At 38.4% G+C, this 15,762-nt stretch overlaps 3 protein-coding genes and 1 pseudogene across 3 annotated transcripts; 3 read left to right on the top strand and 1 right to left on the bottom strand.

The window, feature by feature from the left end:
• Positions 1–162: 162 nt before the first annotated feature.
• On the bottom strand, positions 163–1,431 carry LOC137727655 (uncharacterized). The gene is made up of 4 exons (XM_068466479.1): positions 1,369–1,431; positions 547–814; positions 364–453; positions 163–230 (listed from the first exon to the last, which is right to left on the bottom strand). The coding sequence occupies exons 1-4, from the start codon at positions 1,429–1,431 to the stop codon at positions 163–165; spliced, it is 489 nt and encodes a 162-aa protein (XP_068322580.1).
• Positions 1,432–2,045: 614 nt separating this feature from the next.
• Positions 2,046–3,787, top strand: LOC137729361 (uncharacterized). The gene is made up of 3 exons (XM_068468296.1): positions 2,046–2,391; positions 2,488–2,652; positions 3,455–3,787. Exons 1-3 carry the CDS (start codon positions 2,095–2,097, stop codon positions 3,551–3,553), a joined length of 561 nt encoding a protein of 186 aa, XP_068324397.1. The 5' UTR covers positions 2,046–2,094; the 3' UTR covers positions 3,554–3,787.
• Positions 3,788–4,618: 831 nt separating this feature from the next.
• LOC137730128 (DEAD-box ATP-dependent RNA helicase 39-like) lies at positions 4,619–10,141 on the top strand (annotated as a pseudogene).
• A 2,118-nt stretch (positions 10,142–12,259) lies between these two features.
• On the top strand, positions 12,260–15,482 carry LOC137727262 (embryogenesis-like protein). Its single transcript, XM_068466112.1, has 3 exons — positions 12,260–12,841; positions 14,559–14,627; positions 15,043–15,482. The coding sequence occupies exon 1, from the start codon at positions 12,307–12,309 to the stop codon at positions 12,832–12,834; it is 528 nt and encodes a 175-aa protein (XP_068322213.1). The 5' UTR covers positions 12,260–12,306; the 3' UTR covers positions 12,835–12,841; positions 14,559–14,627; positions 15,043–15,482.
• The last annotated feature ends 280 nt before the right edge of the window (positions 15,483–15,762 follow it).

The following is a 15,762-nucleotide window of genomic DNA, read 5'->3' as shown; positions in this document are numbered from 1 at the left end:
GTTGTTGTCTTGTCGATTTCATTGCCGCATTGGCCAGCATTATCTGCAGATTTTCTCCTACTATTGTGTCGCAAGCCATAATCGCCATCATCGTCTTGGGTTTACATGGTAGTGTAGCCTTTGTAGCCTGACATGTTCTTCTCGGTTCCTGCTCATCTCTCGTTATAAAATGCCCTTGTACTTTGAACTGTCCTCCGTGATTGTCAGCTCGCACTTGACCTGCTCCGCGTCTGCCATTCAAATGCATTCAAGTTAATCATACTCTGATGGATGATCCTTCTACCTACGCACTGGTACTCCTTTGTGGAAGGGAGATGACATGTTAGTTCAAATTCCTCGTAGAGAAAACTGGTTTGTGATTACGCGGCTCATCCACACCATATTTGTTCAGCTTTGGTTTCTTCCACAACTCCGCTGGAAACTCAGTTACAATCCCAGGCTCAAAACCATAACCTGCACCGAAACCAATCAACTGATAAAACTCGTTACAATCTCCCCATCACATTTCCTGCTTCGTCTTTGTCATCATGTTGGCGCCCTAATTACCTTCCTTGGAATCCAGGTACTGGGTCCTATCAGTTCGTTCTTTCTTCGCGGTCTCTTGCGAGCAATCGGAAGAAACAAGGGTATCTTGTTCTTGTTGCTTCTGTTGTTGGTGTTGGGTTTGATGGGCGGACTGGCGCGACATGTTGGATGACTGGACGAAGAGGCGGAGGCCTTTCTCCATGGGACCTTGAGCAAAGATTTGGCGGATGAACTGCTTCTGATTGAAGACGACGTATGCCCATTTATTGCTTTTGTTCCTCTGCTTCACCTGCAAATTTAATCAGCATTGGTTGTGGGATCCATTTTACAACGAACTTCAACAATCCGAAAAATATATTTTGTAAGTCTTATTCATAAATCATATATGCAAAAATTCAATTTCATCCGAAACCATTTGCTCATTAAATTATTACAATATATATATATATGTGTGTGTGTATGTATGTACGGTGGAGCATTGGCAGCACTGAACTGCGATGAATATGGGGGCATGTTCTTATCTCTCTGATTTCGGATTCCACAAGTCGATGTGGAAATTTTTTTTTTTTTTCAAACAAATTTTTTTAAATTAAATGTTAAATTAACTATTCACGATATTCGAATTTATGCTGTTATATAAGGTCTCAAGATCTTTATGCTATTGTGGTAAAAGCTTACTTGCGGTCGATGAGGGATTTTGATGTTTCTGAAATTTTTGGAGGCGATTTGATGTGGGGTTTCGGCCGCAAACTTTGGAGATTCAAATCGGGTTTTGAGGCCAATTCTTATTATTTTGTTTATTTTTTATTTTTAAAAGGTTCTCGTTGCTGATATGGAGAGTACCTCCAAAACGGGCTGGCCGGCCCAATCCTGAAAGTACAGGTTACAACTTACGAGGGGTACCATAATTTCTTTTTGTTTTTTTATACAAGAGCTTCATGATTAAATCTTCTACACCATGTGAAATTTCTATGGCCTCGCATGACATATATTAATTTTATGATAAAAAAATTAAGCAAAGATAATAAATGCATATTAATCATTTATTAGGATCATAAAAGCCCTATTTAATTTTGGTTGCAAAAGATTTAGCCAGAATCTCAACCAGATCTTAAAAAAGTAAATTCTTTCATACGTTTTTTTTTTTTTTTTTACGAGTGAATAATTGAAATTTAACTAATTGAGATTTATTCGTGCACATATTGAAGCTACCAAAAGAGTTTATAACTTTCTATCATGGGGCGAGCCTTAAATTTAGAAACTTTTAGTATAATGGGAGTACGAACATACTGAATATTATAATACAAATAATTAAAGAGAATTGTTATTAACATTCTAAAAATTTCATTTGCCAGACTCAACTTTCTATAATGAAAGAAAATACACTTATTTAAAGTGTAGAATAAAAACTTTAAAACATTAATAACAGTTCTTTAATTTTTTTTAGAGTACATTAATATTTTTACACAAAAAATACAAATGATTAAATGCTTAAAAAAATATAACGACTTGTATTGGAAGGCGTGCCAATAAAGTTGGAAAGGAATCCTCAAAGTAAACGCCGCCACCATGTCCTTGGACTCTCACATAGAGAGGGTCCTCTGGACTCCCGACCAAATCGCCGCCCGTGTTTCCGACCTCGCCGCCCAAATCTCCGCCGACTTCTCCCTCTCCCAACCCCCTGCCCTCGTAGGCGTCGCCACCGGCGCCTTTCTCTTCCTCGCCGACTTGGCCCGCCAAATCCCCCTCCCCGTCACCGTCGACTTCATCCGCGCCGAATCCTACGGCTCCGGGACCCTGTCCAATGGCGCCCCCACGATTTCCTTGGACTTGAAGGTCGACGTCACCGGCCGCCACGTCGTCCTGGTACGCCCTCCTTCCTTACCCTATTCTCTGTAAGACTCTTAACAGTTGTAGTTGTGCACGTTGTTCCTAAATGCGACGCCGTTTGGTGTGTTTTAGGTTGAGGACATTGTGGATACAGGAAGCACAATTGAGCGTCTGATTGCACACATGGAATCGAAGGGCGCTTCGTCTGTCTCGGTCTGCACGTTTCTGGATAAACCATCGAGACGGAAGGTTCATTTTCAGCTTCTCAGCAACGGGAAATTCTACCGCGGTTTCGAGGTTTATATACGTTTCTTCTTTCCTCTTTTTAGTCTTTAGTTGAATGTTGCAAACAAGTTACTCTGAAGAGGAACCCTTGCTTTCGATACTTGATTGATTCGGTTTTTTGATGGATAATTATTTGGACTGCTTAATGCGTTTCTGCGAAAATGTTCACATTCCTAATAGAAATGGAGAGGAAAAGTCTTTCTTTGTTTTTTTATTCGAGTCTTTTGCAGCTATGATCGACTCTTTCACTCTTCACTCTTTTGCTATTAATCTGCCTTCGTTATTCAACAAGTTGTTCCAAAATCTCAAAGTCGCAAAACAAAAAGTGGGTGTGGGCTATCGATTTAATTAGAATCACAACTTTGTATGCTAAACCAACAAACAAACAAATAATAATAATAATGCTTTGTTGGGTTGATCGTCCCTATTCGGCCTTTATTAGTTCTAGCTTAAAAAAGTTACAAAATCATTACCAATTTATGAGAACTTTCCTTTGTGTGTGTAGGATATCTCTAATTAAGTACTTGAATCCGACACGTTTTTCATCCTTTTCATCACGTAGAGGTGACTGAGATATTCTATGATCTAACGGCTGAGAATTTATATATTGTGGAATCATCTTATTGATTTCCCTATGTAGAACTCTTAGAAGTTCTGAAAATGAACTTGAATTGAAGTTATGTGCTCTTTGCAAGTGTCGGTCTTGAATGCCTGAGTATTGCAGATGAGCTTTTGTATTGTTTCTTGTGTATTTTTTGGGCTTTGGAAATTGACTTGTACGCTGTCAAACTTATCTGTTTATTTATATCGGCAGTGTCCAGATTACTTTGTTGTGGGCTATGGAATGGACTTTGATGAACGTTACAGGAACTTGCCGTACATTGGTGTATTGAAGCCCGAGCTGTATAAGTGATTTGATTTTAGCTGCCACGACGAGGAAAGTAATTTATTGTTAGTGTTTGGAAGTGATCAGATATGGAGATGATTGGTGTTACTTTGGAGCATGTACTTCATTCGATATTTGAACAAGGTGTAGCTGGTTCAAATATGCGAACACGGTTACTGAATATACGATGTTTGAACAAAGTGTTGCTGGTTCAAGTACATGAACCTGCTTACGGAATATATATTTCACCATTTTAGACTACATACGTTTGCACCCATTAATTCTGCACTGACATTTCCTTTTCTTCCTAACCTTTAATGCTGTGGCATCGTGCTGCGAAGGCCGGTTTTCATCTTTTCTTCTTAGGAACTGTTGGCTGCTTCCTACAGAAGGAAGTACTGATTTTTACTCGAAACTGTTCTGTGTTCTTATTAATACCCATCAAGTTATCAACGGCGGGACCACGGTGTTGCACTGGTTATGAGCAGTTGCTTCCTACAGAAGCACTCTGAAACGGGACTTCAACTGTTCGTGCCAGTTAAATTTTCGATCTCATTCTACTAATTTTCCTTGCTATGTACAGGAGGTGAATAAGCTTTTGGTAAATTTTTATAGGGTTTTTATCATGTTTAGTCTCTGAAATTGAACATTCCAATCGAAATCCATCAATTTGGTTCCTGAAAATAGATTTGCAACTCAATTTGGTCATTCCGTCAGCTTTTATGTTAGTGTGCTGATATGACACACAAGTGGTTCTCATGTAGACCACTTAAATTTCCTCCAACAAAAAAAACCAAAAAGCTATCAGAACAACTAAATTGATTTGCAAGACTCATTTTCAGGGTATTCCAGAGACCATTTTGATTGGAAGGTTAGAGACCAATTGTGACTGTTGCCGCCAAAAGAAAAATTGACTAAAATAATCATAAATCAGTTCCTCAAATAATATTAACTAATCAAATATAGACGACATAATAATTAAATATCGACAATTATATGCCCGAATTAGGCTGAATCGGATTCACCTTGGCTTGAGTTGGATTCTTGCGTACCCAAATTAGGCCGAATCGGATTCACCTTGGACACCTTCCAACCCGCTCCATCTGGTTTCGGGGTTTATCTTGTCAGGCGACCATGAGAAGGTTTTGTGGCATAGTTGATAGTTACCCATCATTTCTAAGAGAACCATAACCAAAATTTGCATTGCAAGGAAAACGCCATGGGAGGAGTTTCAAGAACTCTCCTCACTTTCTCTCTCTCCTCAAACCTTTTCGCCTTATCACGTCTCCCTGCCTCCAAACGCTTCTCTCTCATCAAACCCACCAGGGTTTAGGCCTCTTTGCACCTCCACAGCCACAACCACCACCACCAGCCCCGCCGGCACGGTTGATTTTGATGACGAAGTGAACCAACCGTTGAAGCGCACTCGTTGCTTCTCGAGAGGCTGCGGCTGAGGCACCTCAAGAGCAATGCCAAGCCACAAGCCAAAACCGACGGCGGAAATTCAATTGGGGATGCCCAGAGGCAGAGCGATGAGTGGTTGGGGAGGTCGGAGAACAGGAAGAAGAGGGAGGTTGGGAGTTTTGGGGAGTTGGGTGTGAGCGAGGAGGTCATTGCGGCGGTGAGAGAGATGGGAATTGAGGTTCCCACTGAAATTCAGAGCATTGGGATTCCGGCGGTGTTGGAAGGGAAGACTGTGGTCTTGGGTTCTCACACTGGCTCTGGCAAGACTCTGGCTTACATGTTGCCTCTTGCCCAGGTACTTTTTCTTTGCTGCTTCTTTCAAGATTCAAATGGAATTGTTTTTCGATTACTTTTTGCTATGTGGGTTTGTTGAAGTTGTAGTAAAGCGCTGGAATGATTAGTTGTGTTCAAACTTTATTTCGATTGTGTTTTCTCACCATGTAAGCTGTAATTTACATGTGTTATCTTAGGAGCCACCTTACGTATCAGGTTGGATTGTGATTCTTTAGGTTGCTTAGATTCTACCTGCTTGTATTTTCAGCAATTTTTAGAAGCAACTCAAACAAATTCTAATAGATTAAGCTATTTATCAAGGACAAAATGGAAATCGTGAGCGAGTGTGATGCGTTATGTTGACGTTGCCTACTCTTGCCTGTGTTGTAATTAGAATTAATCAGAGGAGTGCTGATACTCTGGGAATTTTGTAGCTGTTGAGAAAGGATGAGGCTGAAGGTGGTATTCAAATGAAACCCAGGCATCCTAGAGCTGTTGTGCTATGCCCCACAAGGGAGCTGTCTGAGCAGGTTCTTATACATTGTTATTCAGAATTTAGAACCACCACCTGTGGACTATGCATATTCTATTGACATCTGGTCTGTTTTGTAGGTTTTTCGTGTTTCCAAGTTTGTCAGCCACCATGCAAGATTCAGGTCTACTATGGTAAGTGGCGGTGGTCGGTTGAGACCCCAGGAGGATTCATTGAATAACCCAATTGAAATGGTAGTTGGTACCCCTGGCAGGGTTCTCCAACATATTGAGGATGGCAACTTGGTTTACGGTGACATCAAATATGTGGTATGTTTATTCGTTTATTTAGTTTTTTCTATTAGAGTGTTGGTAGATAATATGGTCATTTTAAATTGTTATCTTTGATGAAGAAAAACATACCCTAGTAAGTTGTTGGTGCACTTTGTGATGTTGGTAATCGCTTATCAGGTATTGGATGAGGCAGATACCATGTTTGATCGTGGCTTTGGTCCAGACATTCGCAAGTTTCTTGTCCCATTAAAACATCGTGCATCGAAACCCGGAGGGCAAGGGTTCCAAACTGTTTTGGTCTCAGCAACAATGACAAAGGTCCGGTTACTTGCATTTCATTTTATTTAACAAGAAGCTAAATTTATAAGTAGGAAAAAATAGACTCCAATTGAAAGTGAATTGTTCCTTCCCCATTGTCACTAAGGAACTCTTTGTATCGTTGAAAAGCTTATTTGGCTTGTTTATATTTTTCTCATAAAAATATAAAAGTATTTCATGAAAAATGAAATCCAGTTCGTATACTGACATCACTCTACAGCTATATTTGTATTTCTTTCTGATATTTTTGGGTTTCAATACCTATTAATTTATTCTTACAGGACCAAGTTTAACCATGTAATTTTACTTTATCATGCTACCAAATAAGGGCCAGGTATAGGAATGGGCCAAGCCAACCAATGAGCTGAGCCAAGCCGAGCTAAAACCTTTGAAAAATTATTCAAACTCAGGCTGAACATCTTGATATTCGGCTCGAATTGGCTTATTTACACTCCTATGACATATAGTAATAGAGTTATCCTCTGAACGTATCTCTTAGTTGAGCTGTTGGAATTTTTCAGACGATCGCTTATGACAATGTTATATACCTTTGACAATTGTAATCTGGATAATATCTTGTGCACAAATTGTGTCTTCTATGAAGTCAGTCACTTGACCCTTATGATATTTTTCAGGCAGTGCAAAACCTGATTGATGAGGAGTTCCAAGGAATATTACACTTGTGCACATCCTCACTGCATAAAAAGATTGCACCTGCACGTCATGATTTTGTTAAAATTTCAGGTGCTGAGAACAAGCTGGAGTCACTTCTACAGGTCTAATTCTGTGATACCCATTTTCTTTGAGCGCTTTACTTATCAAGTAGTAGTTGTGTCTCATGATGCCTACATGTACGGTGGCCATAAAGTTAATCTAGCTGAAGTGGTTGCTAAACGCATGGTGTAACTGAAACGAATCAGGGAATTGTGGCGACCGAGGGTACTGTGGGGGTATTGAGGAGAGAAAGAGGGGGAAGTTGTGTGTGGGAGTGAAAGAATAGGGACTAAATGAGGAGTTTGGGCAGGGACCATTGGTGATAAAAATGCAGGAAGTTATTTTATCACTATTGGTTTTTATGCATTTCATCTTGGCTTACTGATGAAGGTTTTCTACATGAATAGATCATGGTTCGATATTGCAGTGGTCTAACAATAAAATACTTATGTGGATTTTGTGGTAAATGCAGGTTCTGGAGCCAAGTTTAGCAAAGGGAAATGGAATAATGGTGTTCTGTAACACATTAAGTTCCAGCCGTGCTGTGGATCACTTTCTCAATGAAAATCAGATCTCTACTGTCAATTATCATGGTGAGGTGCCAGCAGAACAAAGTTGAGACACTAAAAAGTACTCTCTCTCTCTCTCTCTCTCTCTCTCTCTCTCTCATAATAACCTTGTACTTGTATTGTTATTTTCACTTTAGAAAGAGTCCATACTGTTGTTGTTGTTTTATTTTTTTTTTTTCTCTGTTCATGCTACAAGCATGATTTTTTATCTGTTGCTTTTGTTTTGTTTGAGTAGAGTTTGGTTGTTTTTATCAATACAAAGCCAAAGTTTAAGCTGTATGAATTTTGGTTTCATTTTTCTCTTGTTTTCTTCCTTTCATTCCCCTTTTTATGTTAAAAGCATCTATACACATCTAAAAAAATCTGTTTTCATGCTATACAGTTTGGAAACGTAGCGTACTGTGAATCTGGAACATTGATTAGTTTGCTTCTTGCCTGAATGTGTGGCCCAGACACACAAGTGCATACAATTTCATACACACACTTAAAATTAATGTACATCACTAGTGTTCAGTATTAGTGCTTAGCCTGACGGCTTTCTTCTAACAACTCATACAGGGTTGAAAACCTCAAAAAGTTTAAGAACAACGATGGAGATTGCCCTACATTGGTATGCACAGACCTGGCTGCAAGGGGACTGGACTTGGATGTAGACCATGTTATAATGTTTGATTTTCCCTTGAACTCTTTAAGCATCAGATATCTGCTCTGCGTTTCAATGTTAAATAATGTGCTATCGTATGTAGGACTTCTATATCTTTCCTTTTTCTTTTTTGGAATCTAACCTTCACCCTTATTTGACCGTTAGATTGACTACCTTCATCGTACTGGAAGAACTGCTCGTATGGGTGCACAAGGTACACATTCATTTTCTGTTTGCATTTTTATTTAGTTTCCTTTTTAGAACTACAAGGAATGCACATCTCTACCACACTTAGGTGAGTCTTTTTTCCTATTTATGCTTGAATCTACCAACTTCATCCACAAAATTTTGAATCAATCGAAGATGAGGAATTTTAACATGATATTGAATAAATAAAACAAGGAAATTATTGACAGTATTCCATTGTAAGATTAGTTTTCATTTACATAATACAACAAAGAGGAAAAGGAAAGGAATAAGAAACCACACGTCTTGTGTAAATTCTCGAGTGCTCCCCTTTCCGAAAGGCCACAGGACTTTCTGTATCTGTATCTCTCAAAGATTGAATATACGTTGGAGCAATTCTCATACTTTGTGACAATCTATTTTTTATTTTCTTTGTTTGGTTACACTTCATGCTTTAGACTTAAGTGTAATAATCTCAAAATCAAATAATTCTTGTAATGCAGGGAAAGTGACGAGTTTGGTTGCTTAGAAGAACCTCATGTTAGCGAACCAAATTGAGGAAGCAATAAAGAAGAATGAACGCTTAGAATCTCTCAGCGTAGACAGCGTCAAGAGGGACATTGCCCGTTCGCGAATTACTCCGCAGAATGGAAAGAATGTAAAACTGGTGAGAGTCTCAAATTAGAAAAACAAGAGCAGGCCAGCATTTGCTCCTGCAAAATCTGCAAAACCATCTTTCCAGTCATCGAAGTCAGTAAAACCTTCCAGAGCAAGCAGCTTGAAAAGAGCTCCTTCCAGTGCTAGCAACTTGAGAAAGGCTCCTTCCAGTGCAAACAGCTCTAGAAAAGCCTCTTTTAGTGAGAAGAGGCAACCAGAAGGCAGAAGATCCAGTACGGTTAAATCAACGCCCTCAAAGTTGAGTGTGGTTGGGTTTAGGGGTCGGGCTTCTTGGTCTAATAAGAAAGAATCGTTGGCGTCGAGCTGATGGTAGACAAAGTTTTAGATATAAACTATCTTGTAATATTTAAGTCTTGAATGTTCTTTGCCAAAAAAAATGTTGGCAGTCTTGCCGTGGTTCTCGATATCAAGAGCAGGCCAGAATCCCTGAAAATCGCCCATTAGGTTAAATACTGAATTGTGTTATAAGTTGTCACGTAATACATCGATATCACTGGTTTGAAGGACAAGGAAAGAAAAGAAAAAAGGAGGTATTGATGACGCCGGAGGTTTTGGAAGCCTTGTTTACCTCCAGGTTAAACGAGGAGTCTTGTCAGGCTTGACGATGTTGCCCTCAGCGTCGTAGATTATGAAGCCCAAAAAATCTGGTAGCTGGCACTTTCCACCCGTGAGTATGTTCTTCTGCCAGACCGAGTCTTCTTCCCGCTCATCACTTCTTGGACAACAGGACCATCGTCCAAGAAGTCTGTGCAAGCATTCCACTGGCGGCGCCATCTACGCAAATGAGAGGCACACATGAGCAACGCCACGGCACAAAATGCGAGGGTCATTGCTGCCAGACCGGCTTGAAATGTGGTCGGTAGGGAGAGTGCCGAAAGAAGCTTGCGAGCCATGTTGAAGTTGAGGATGGAATTTGGGTTTGGAGTTGCTATTGTCTCAAAGTTTTATATAGAGCAATAGGAGAGGAGTAGAGTAGTTGAAATTGGAGGATTTGTTAGGGTTTATATGTTGTGTGGTTTTGGTAATCTTTTGACCTCCATTGTTCGTTGATATTTTGGTGAGTTTAGGTAACAAACTCATCTACTAAACTTTTTTGTTTTGGTAATTTTAATTTTAAGATTTGGCTACGATATTTATATGTATTTAATGTTTAGGGTTAGGGCCTAGGGTTTAATACAATCACCATGTATACTTATAACCATAGGATTTAATACAAGCTACAGGTCAATTAATATATTAAGGGGAAATGCTAGCGAAATTTCCAATTGATCTCGACTCTAAATTTTATATTGGAAATTTTCACAATCGGTTATTTTTTATGTCAATCTTTAAAGACCATTTTTGAGAAAATTAAATGAACTTGAAATTGTTTAGTCATCTTATCGTTTGGTCTTATAAGGCTTAATCCAAGCCGAGCCAATTCAACTTAGTGTCTGAAACTAGTCTAGTCTAAAACAACAATTGGTAACATGGCTTATTTGTCGAAATGTCCCCTGAAACTGCCATTGAGTACCAGTTTACCTCCTGAAACTGATTTTGTCTCACTTTGCCCCCTGAAATTGATATTTTCAACTCTTTTGTCTCACTTTACTCATTTCACTAATGGACTGTTAAATTTAAGGATATTTTAGACATTTCAATTTTAACACATTTATTTACCTCTAGCCTACACACTAAACAAGTCTCAATTTTTTTTTTGACAACTCTAATTCAAACTCATAAAATTTGGGCATTTTTAAAATAAATTATTCAATCAATAGAAAAATTCCGATAAACAAAATCAGTGTATCAACCAAAATAAGGGTTACATTTGTTCATAGAATCATTTCACTTGCAAAACATCCATGTATTGCCTCGAAACTTTGCAATTGAAAAATATTCATTACAACAAAATCATTATACCATTAAGCTATCCTATCCAAAATACTTTCCAAACAAAAAAAAAAAAAATCATTTAAAGCAAATGTGCACAGTTTGAAACAAAAAATTTACATCGTTGAGCACCGATTCCACTAGGCATGAGCTTGTTCAAGCTCTGCACATTTGCTTTAAATGATTTTTTTTGGTTTGGGAAGTATTTTGGGTAGGATAGCTTAATGGTATAATGATTTTATTGTTGTAATAAATATTGTTCAATTACAAAGTTTCGAGCCAATACATGTATGTCTTGCAAGTGAAATGACTCTACGAACAAATATAACTTTTATTTTGGTTGATACAATGATTTTGTTACTCGGAATTTTTCTATTGATTGAATAATTTATTTTTAAAAATGCCCTAAATTTATGCATTTGAATTAGAGTTGTCAAAAATAAAAATGAGGCTTGTTTAGTGTGTGTAGGCTAAAGGTAAATAAATGTGTAAAAACTAAAATATCTAAAATACCCTTAAATTTAACAATCCATTAACGGAAGTGGGTAAAGTGAGATAAAAGAGTTGAAAATGTCAGTTTCAGGGGGCAAAATGAGACAAAACTAGTTTCAAGGGGTAAACTGAGACTCAATGACGGTTTTAAAGGACATTTCAACTAATAAGCCTTGGTAACATTAACAACTAGGACCCACCACTAGTAACAAATTTTACTAAAGGTTTCTAATTTTTCTTCCATAGTACATATCACCGAGCGATTCAAAACTCGATAAAATATTACATATAGAAATATAATAAATCTTTATAACGAGAACAAATTTTGAATGGTACATACTATTGGCAAAGGGATCATCTCCGAATCCCTTCCACCAAATCCACCCAATCACCTAATCCGGACCCTTGAAATTTGATCTAAAGGCTAAAGTTATTATAACTTTTAAAAAAGTCTCCTGTTTGTAGCCGTTTGATCAAATTTCAAGAATCCAGATTGATTGATGGAGTAGATTTGGTGGAAGAGAACAGTAGAGTATGATTTTCAAACTATTGTAACCTCGTAGCTGGGCCTTTCATCAAATTTTCATAAAAGAAGGGAAATGATTGAGTGCTTCGAACTAAGTAGCGATACTTCGAAGGTTTTAACCGTTAAAATTTAACAATACAAAAATTTAGATCTGATATTAAAACAGTGTAGGGTTTAGGGTATTCCGGAGCACCAAGCATTTTCTTAGTTATGAGCGTGAGGGGTTTTAATTGTTCTTGTAACAGTTTCTGTTTCTGTTCTGCAAGTCGGGAGAGCAACAATGAATCATCAACGTTCACAAATTGCGCTTTGCAAATGGCTCTTCCAGCACTCTTTCCACCCTTCTCCGAAGCTCTTCTCCCTCAACTCGCTCTCGACGAGTCCTACTTGGCGAGTTTCCGACTCGGCTCCATTGCCGGAACCCGAGATTCTTCTCAACAAACCCACAACAACTCCCCACCATTTTCTCCATCCAGCTCTCTCGAACTCACCGACCCAGTTCGTAGCTCGCCGGAATGTGAGGCAATTCAGCGGCGGGCCGGAGGAGTTCGATCAGAACCAATTGGTGGACACGATCAACCTCAAGTTTGCAGAGGCGAGGGAGGAGATAGAGATGGCCATGGAGTCCAAAGAAACTGTTTACTTTGACGAAGAGGCCGAGTGCGCTAGAGATTCTGTGAAGGAAGTGCTGGAATTGTATGAAGGTCTATTGGCTAAGGTGCCGGAGAGCAATAAGGCGGCGTTGCAGAGGTCGATGGGGCTCAAGATTGAGCAGCTCAAGGCTGAGCTTCAACAGCTGAATGAGTGAAATTAAGGTTGGTGGATTTGGGGTTTTTCCCTTTTCGTCTTATTTCGATGAATTTTCGGTAATGATTTGATTTAGGTTTTTCTCATTTTATTCCCTTTTAGGAATATTTAGGCAAAGAATTAGTGGCAGTAGAAATTAGGGATGAATATTTGAATAAAGTGGAAATTGGCGTACTTCGTAGTTTATGCTCTGAATTGCATTCCTGCGAACCGTCCTGCGGTCTGTTAAATTTCTTGAATTCTTATACAACAATGCCTATAGTTATATCTTTCCTTTTTTTTTTATATATGTTTTTGTGATACAATTCTTACTTGATTTTGGGATTTAAGTTGTGCGAGATTTTGACCCCTAAAAAATAGAGTTGTAATGCGATCTTACCTTGTAGTGAGATCCGCCCGTAGGCAATATTAGTTTCTGTCGATCAAATGCCCGATAAAATTAACAAGTCAGACGGATCTTGTATAAGAGATAAGTAATGCAACAGGAAGAGAATGAAAAAAGATGTAGAAAATTAGTCGCCTAATGAGTGCGCAAATCAGGCCAAAAGAAATAGGGGGAAAGAACAAGCCACAAATAAAAGATTTGTTTATTTTCTTTCTTCTTAATGGAGCCATTGCCTTGGCCAATCTGGGAAGTGAACCGTTTATAGTCAATCTTCACATGGTACCGGAGTGTGTGGACAATTGTCTAAGACTCTAAGACTATGTTTGGGTAAGGGATTTGCAAGTACCAAGGTTTTTGGGCTAAATATAGTTATAAATGGACTACAAAAGATTAGATGGAGAGATTAGAAATGCAGCACATGATCATTGCAAAGACATAAGATTTACAAATTACTCCTTTCAAGTAGTCATTTACTTAATGCATTGTATCCACTCATTTCAAATCCCTCCACCTTTTTGTAATCATTTCTAACTATTTTTAGCCCAAATCTCTTGGTACTTACATCCCTCATCCAAACATATTGTTTATTAGCTCATATTCAGGGCTTCTGAGGGAGCCAAATCCTTGCAGATTCTTATCCTACTCCATCATAGTAGCCAAGTATGAAAGAACTCGAGAAAAAAAGCACCCTCATCCTAAGATTAGAATTCTGCTCTATGCACTGCTGTTACTTATACTAACCTCTGATTGATTGCCATGCAAATGGAGAAGAAATAAAGTCTCGTCTTGACAAAATTTGAGAAATTTATAAAGAAGGAAGTTAACTCTATTACCAAAAAGAAAAATACACAAACACAGATAGGTCTAATTTTAAGAACAACAAACCTGTTTGCTTGGTAGTTTGGTGAAATTTGAACTTTCCTGCTCGGTAATTGACGATCCAAGAGCTTAAATGGTTGATTATCATTTTACTAAAATCATTTTGTGATTCGAACGTGACAATGCATTAATGAGATTTGGAGTTATTTTGGGCCCGCCAAGCTGAGGATTTTACTTTAGTAGGATTTAAAACTTATTTATTCTTTCTCACTTATTGTTGAAGTATTTGATTAATTTCAGGTTCTTTGTTCATTTGGCAATGTCTATGGGCCTTATTTTGATAGGTTTTCAGACTTCAAGCATTTTGTTTGAGCATGTAGATAGAGTTTATGCGTTCTGTCTCTCTCCCTCTCTCACTCACCCACCCATATACTTTTCTTCTTCTCTTATGGAATCTATATTCTCTCCTTTCATCTATTATCCTCACTGATGTCGGACTTTCTATTGTCCTTTGCTTTCAGAAGTTAGGACCCACAATGTAGAATAGAAGAGACCAAAACAAGGTGGAGAAAGAGAGCAATTGGGAACAGGTATGTCAAAGAAATCAATTTCCAGAAGAGGACATAGTTTCTCATGTGGTGGGAATGGGGGGATATCTAAATTAGTCCTTGGAACTACTGTATGGTGGCCTCCCAATTTTTGGAGGCACCAAAATTTGAATGTACCCTTACTCCTCCACCTTGACGATTTTGGGTGTGCCATTGTCTTTCCATGCCCTAAGTATAGATATTTCTTTATCTTCCTTGTTGGTTTATTGAAAATGAAGCTTTAAACGGAAGGAGAACCCTTGGGGCGGTGGCTCTGCTGTAATTGTTTGTTTTTATCTTGTAGATACTATTAGCGATGTGTGCGCTGAGCATTAGCTATTTAACTCAAATGATAAATTTAGCATTGTATCCTACTTGTGGTGATGAATCTAAATGATGGATTTGATGCCCTGATCAGTTCAGACATGGCACGAGGCTTGAGTTGAGTTGAGTTGATGGACACCTCACAGCATGATCTTTTTGGAAGAGTGGACGCACCATGTTATCTGCATTTCTTGTGCAACATTTTGAGAAAAAGGAACGAAACAGATAATGCGGTCGACAATTGAAGTCTTGCATTGTTTGTGGTAGGTACTGCTCTTGCTTCTCTGGTGGTCCTTTGGCCATGAGGTTGGACTCGAGCTGATGAAAACTTCTCAGGTGGATTCTTTTGAAACACTAGACCGAGCATGTTATCTGTAGTTCTTGTGGTGGTACCACTTTGTAATACCTTTCAGATATTAGTATTGATATATATACTGTGTTTGTGGTTTGCTGCATGCACTGCACTTGCTCAAATATTTTTCTCAATATCTTATAGATTCAATCAAATGTAAGACCTTGGGTGCATGAATAATTGTAGCGCTAGATACACTAATTGATGCGTCAGTGTTTCATTTGTTTTTAGTTTGGACCACTTTCGGACCTATTTCAACCCAAATGACCAAAAGTTGGTGTAACGAGTTTGTCAATTGTTATTACGCTCGTACCCATTTGAAGAAATTAGACAGATTAATTAATATCCAACTATCTTGTGGAATTAGAAGGAATAATGTTTCATTAATGACTAATCCATCTACTCTCAAAAAATTTCAAAGTCGGTCTTTATTTCATCAGCACACTATTAATATAGCGAGTT

Source organism: Pyrus communis, chromosome 3 (assembly GCF_963583255.1).
Source record: "Pyrus communis chromosome 3, drPyrComm1.1, whole genome shotgun sequence".
Taxonomy (NCBI): domain Eukaryota; kingdom Viridiplantae; phylum Streptophyta; class Magnoliopsida; order Rosales; family Rosaceae; genus Pyrus; species Pyrus communis.
This window is presented reverse-complemented; position numbering and strand designations above follow the sequence as displayed.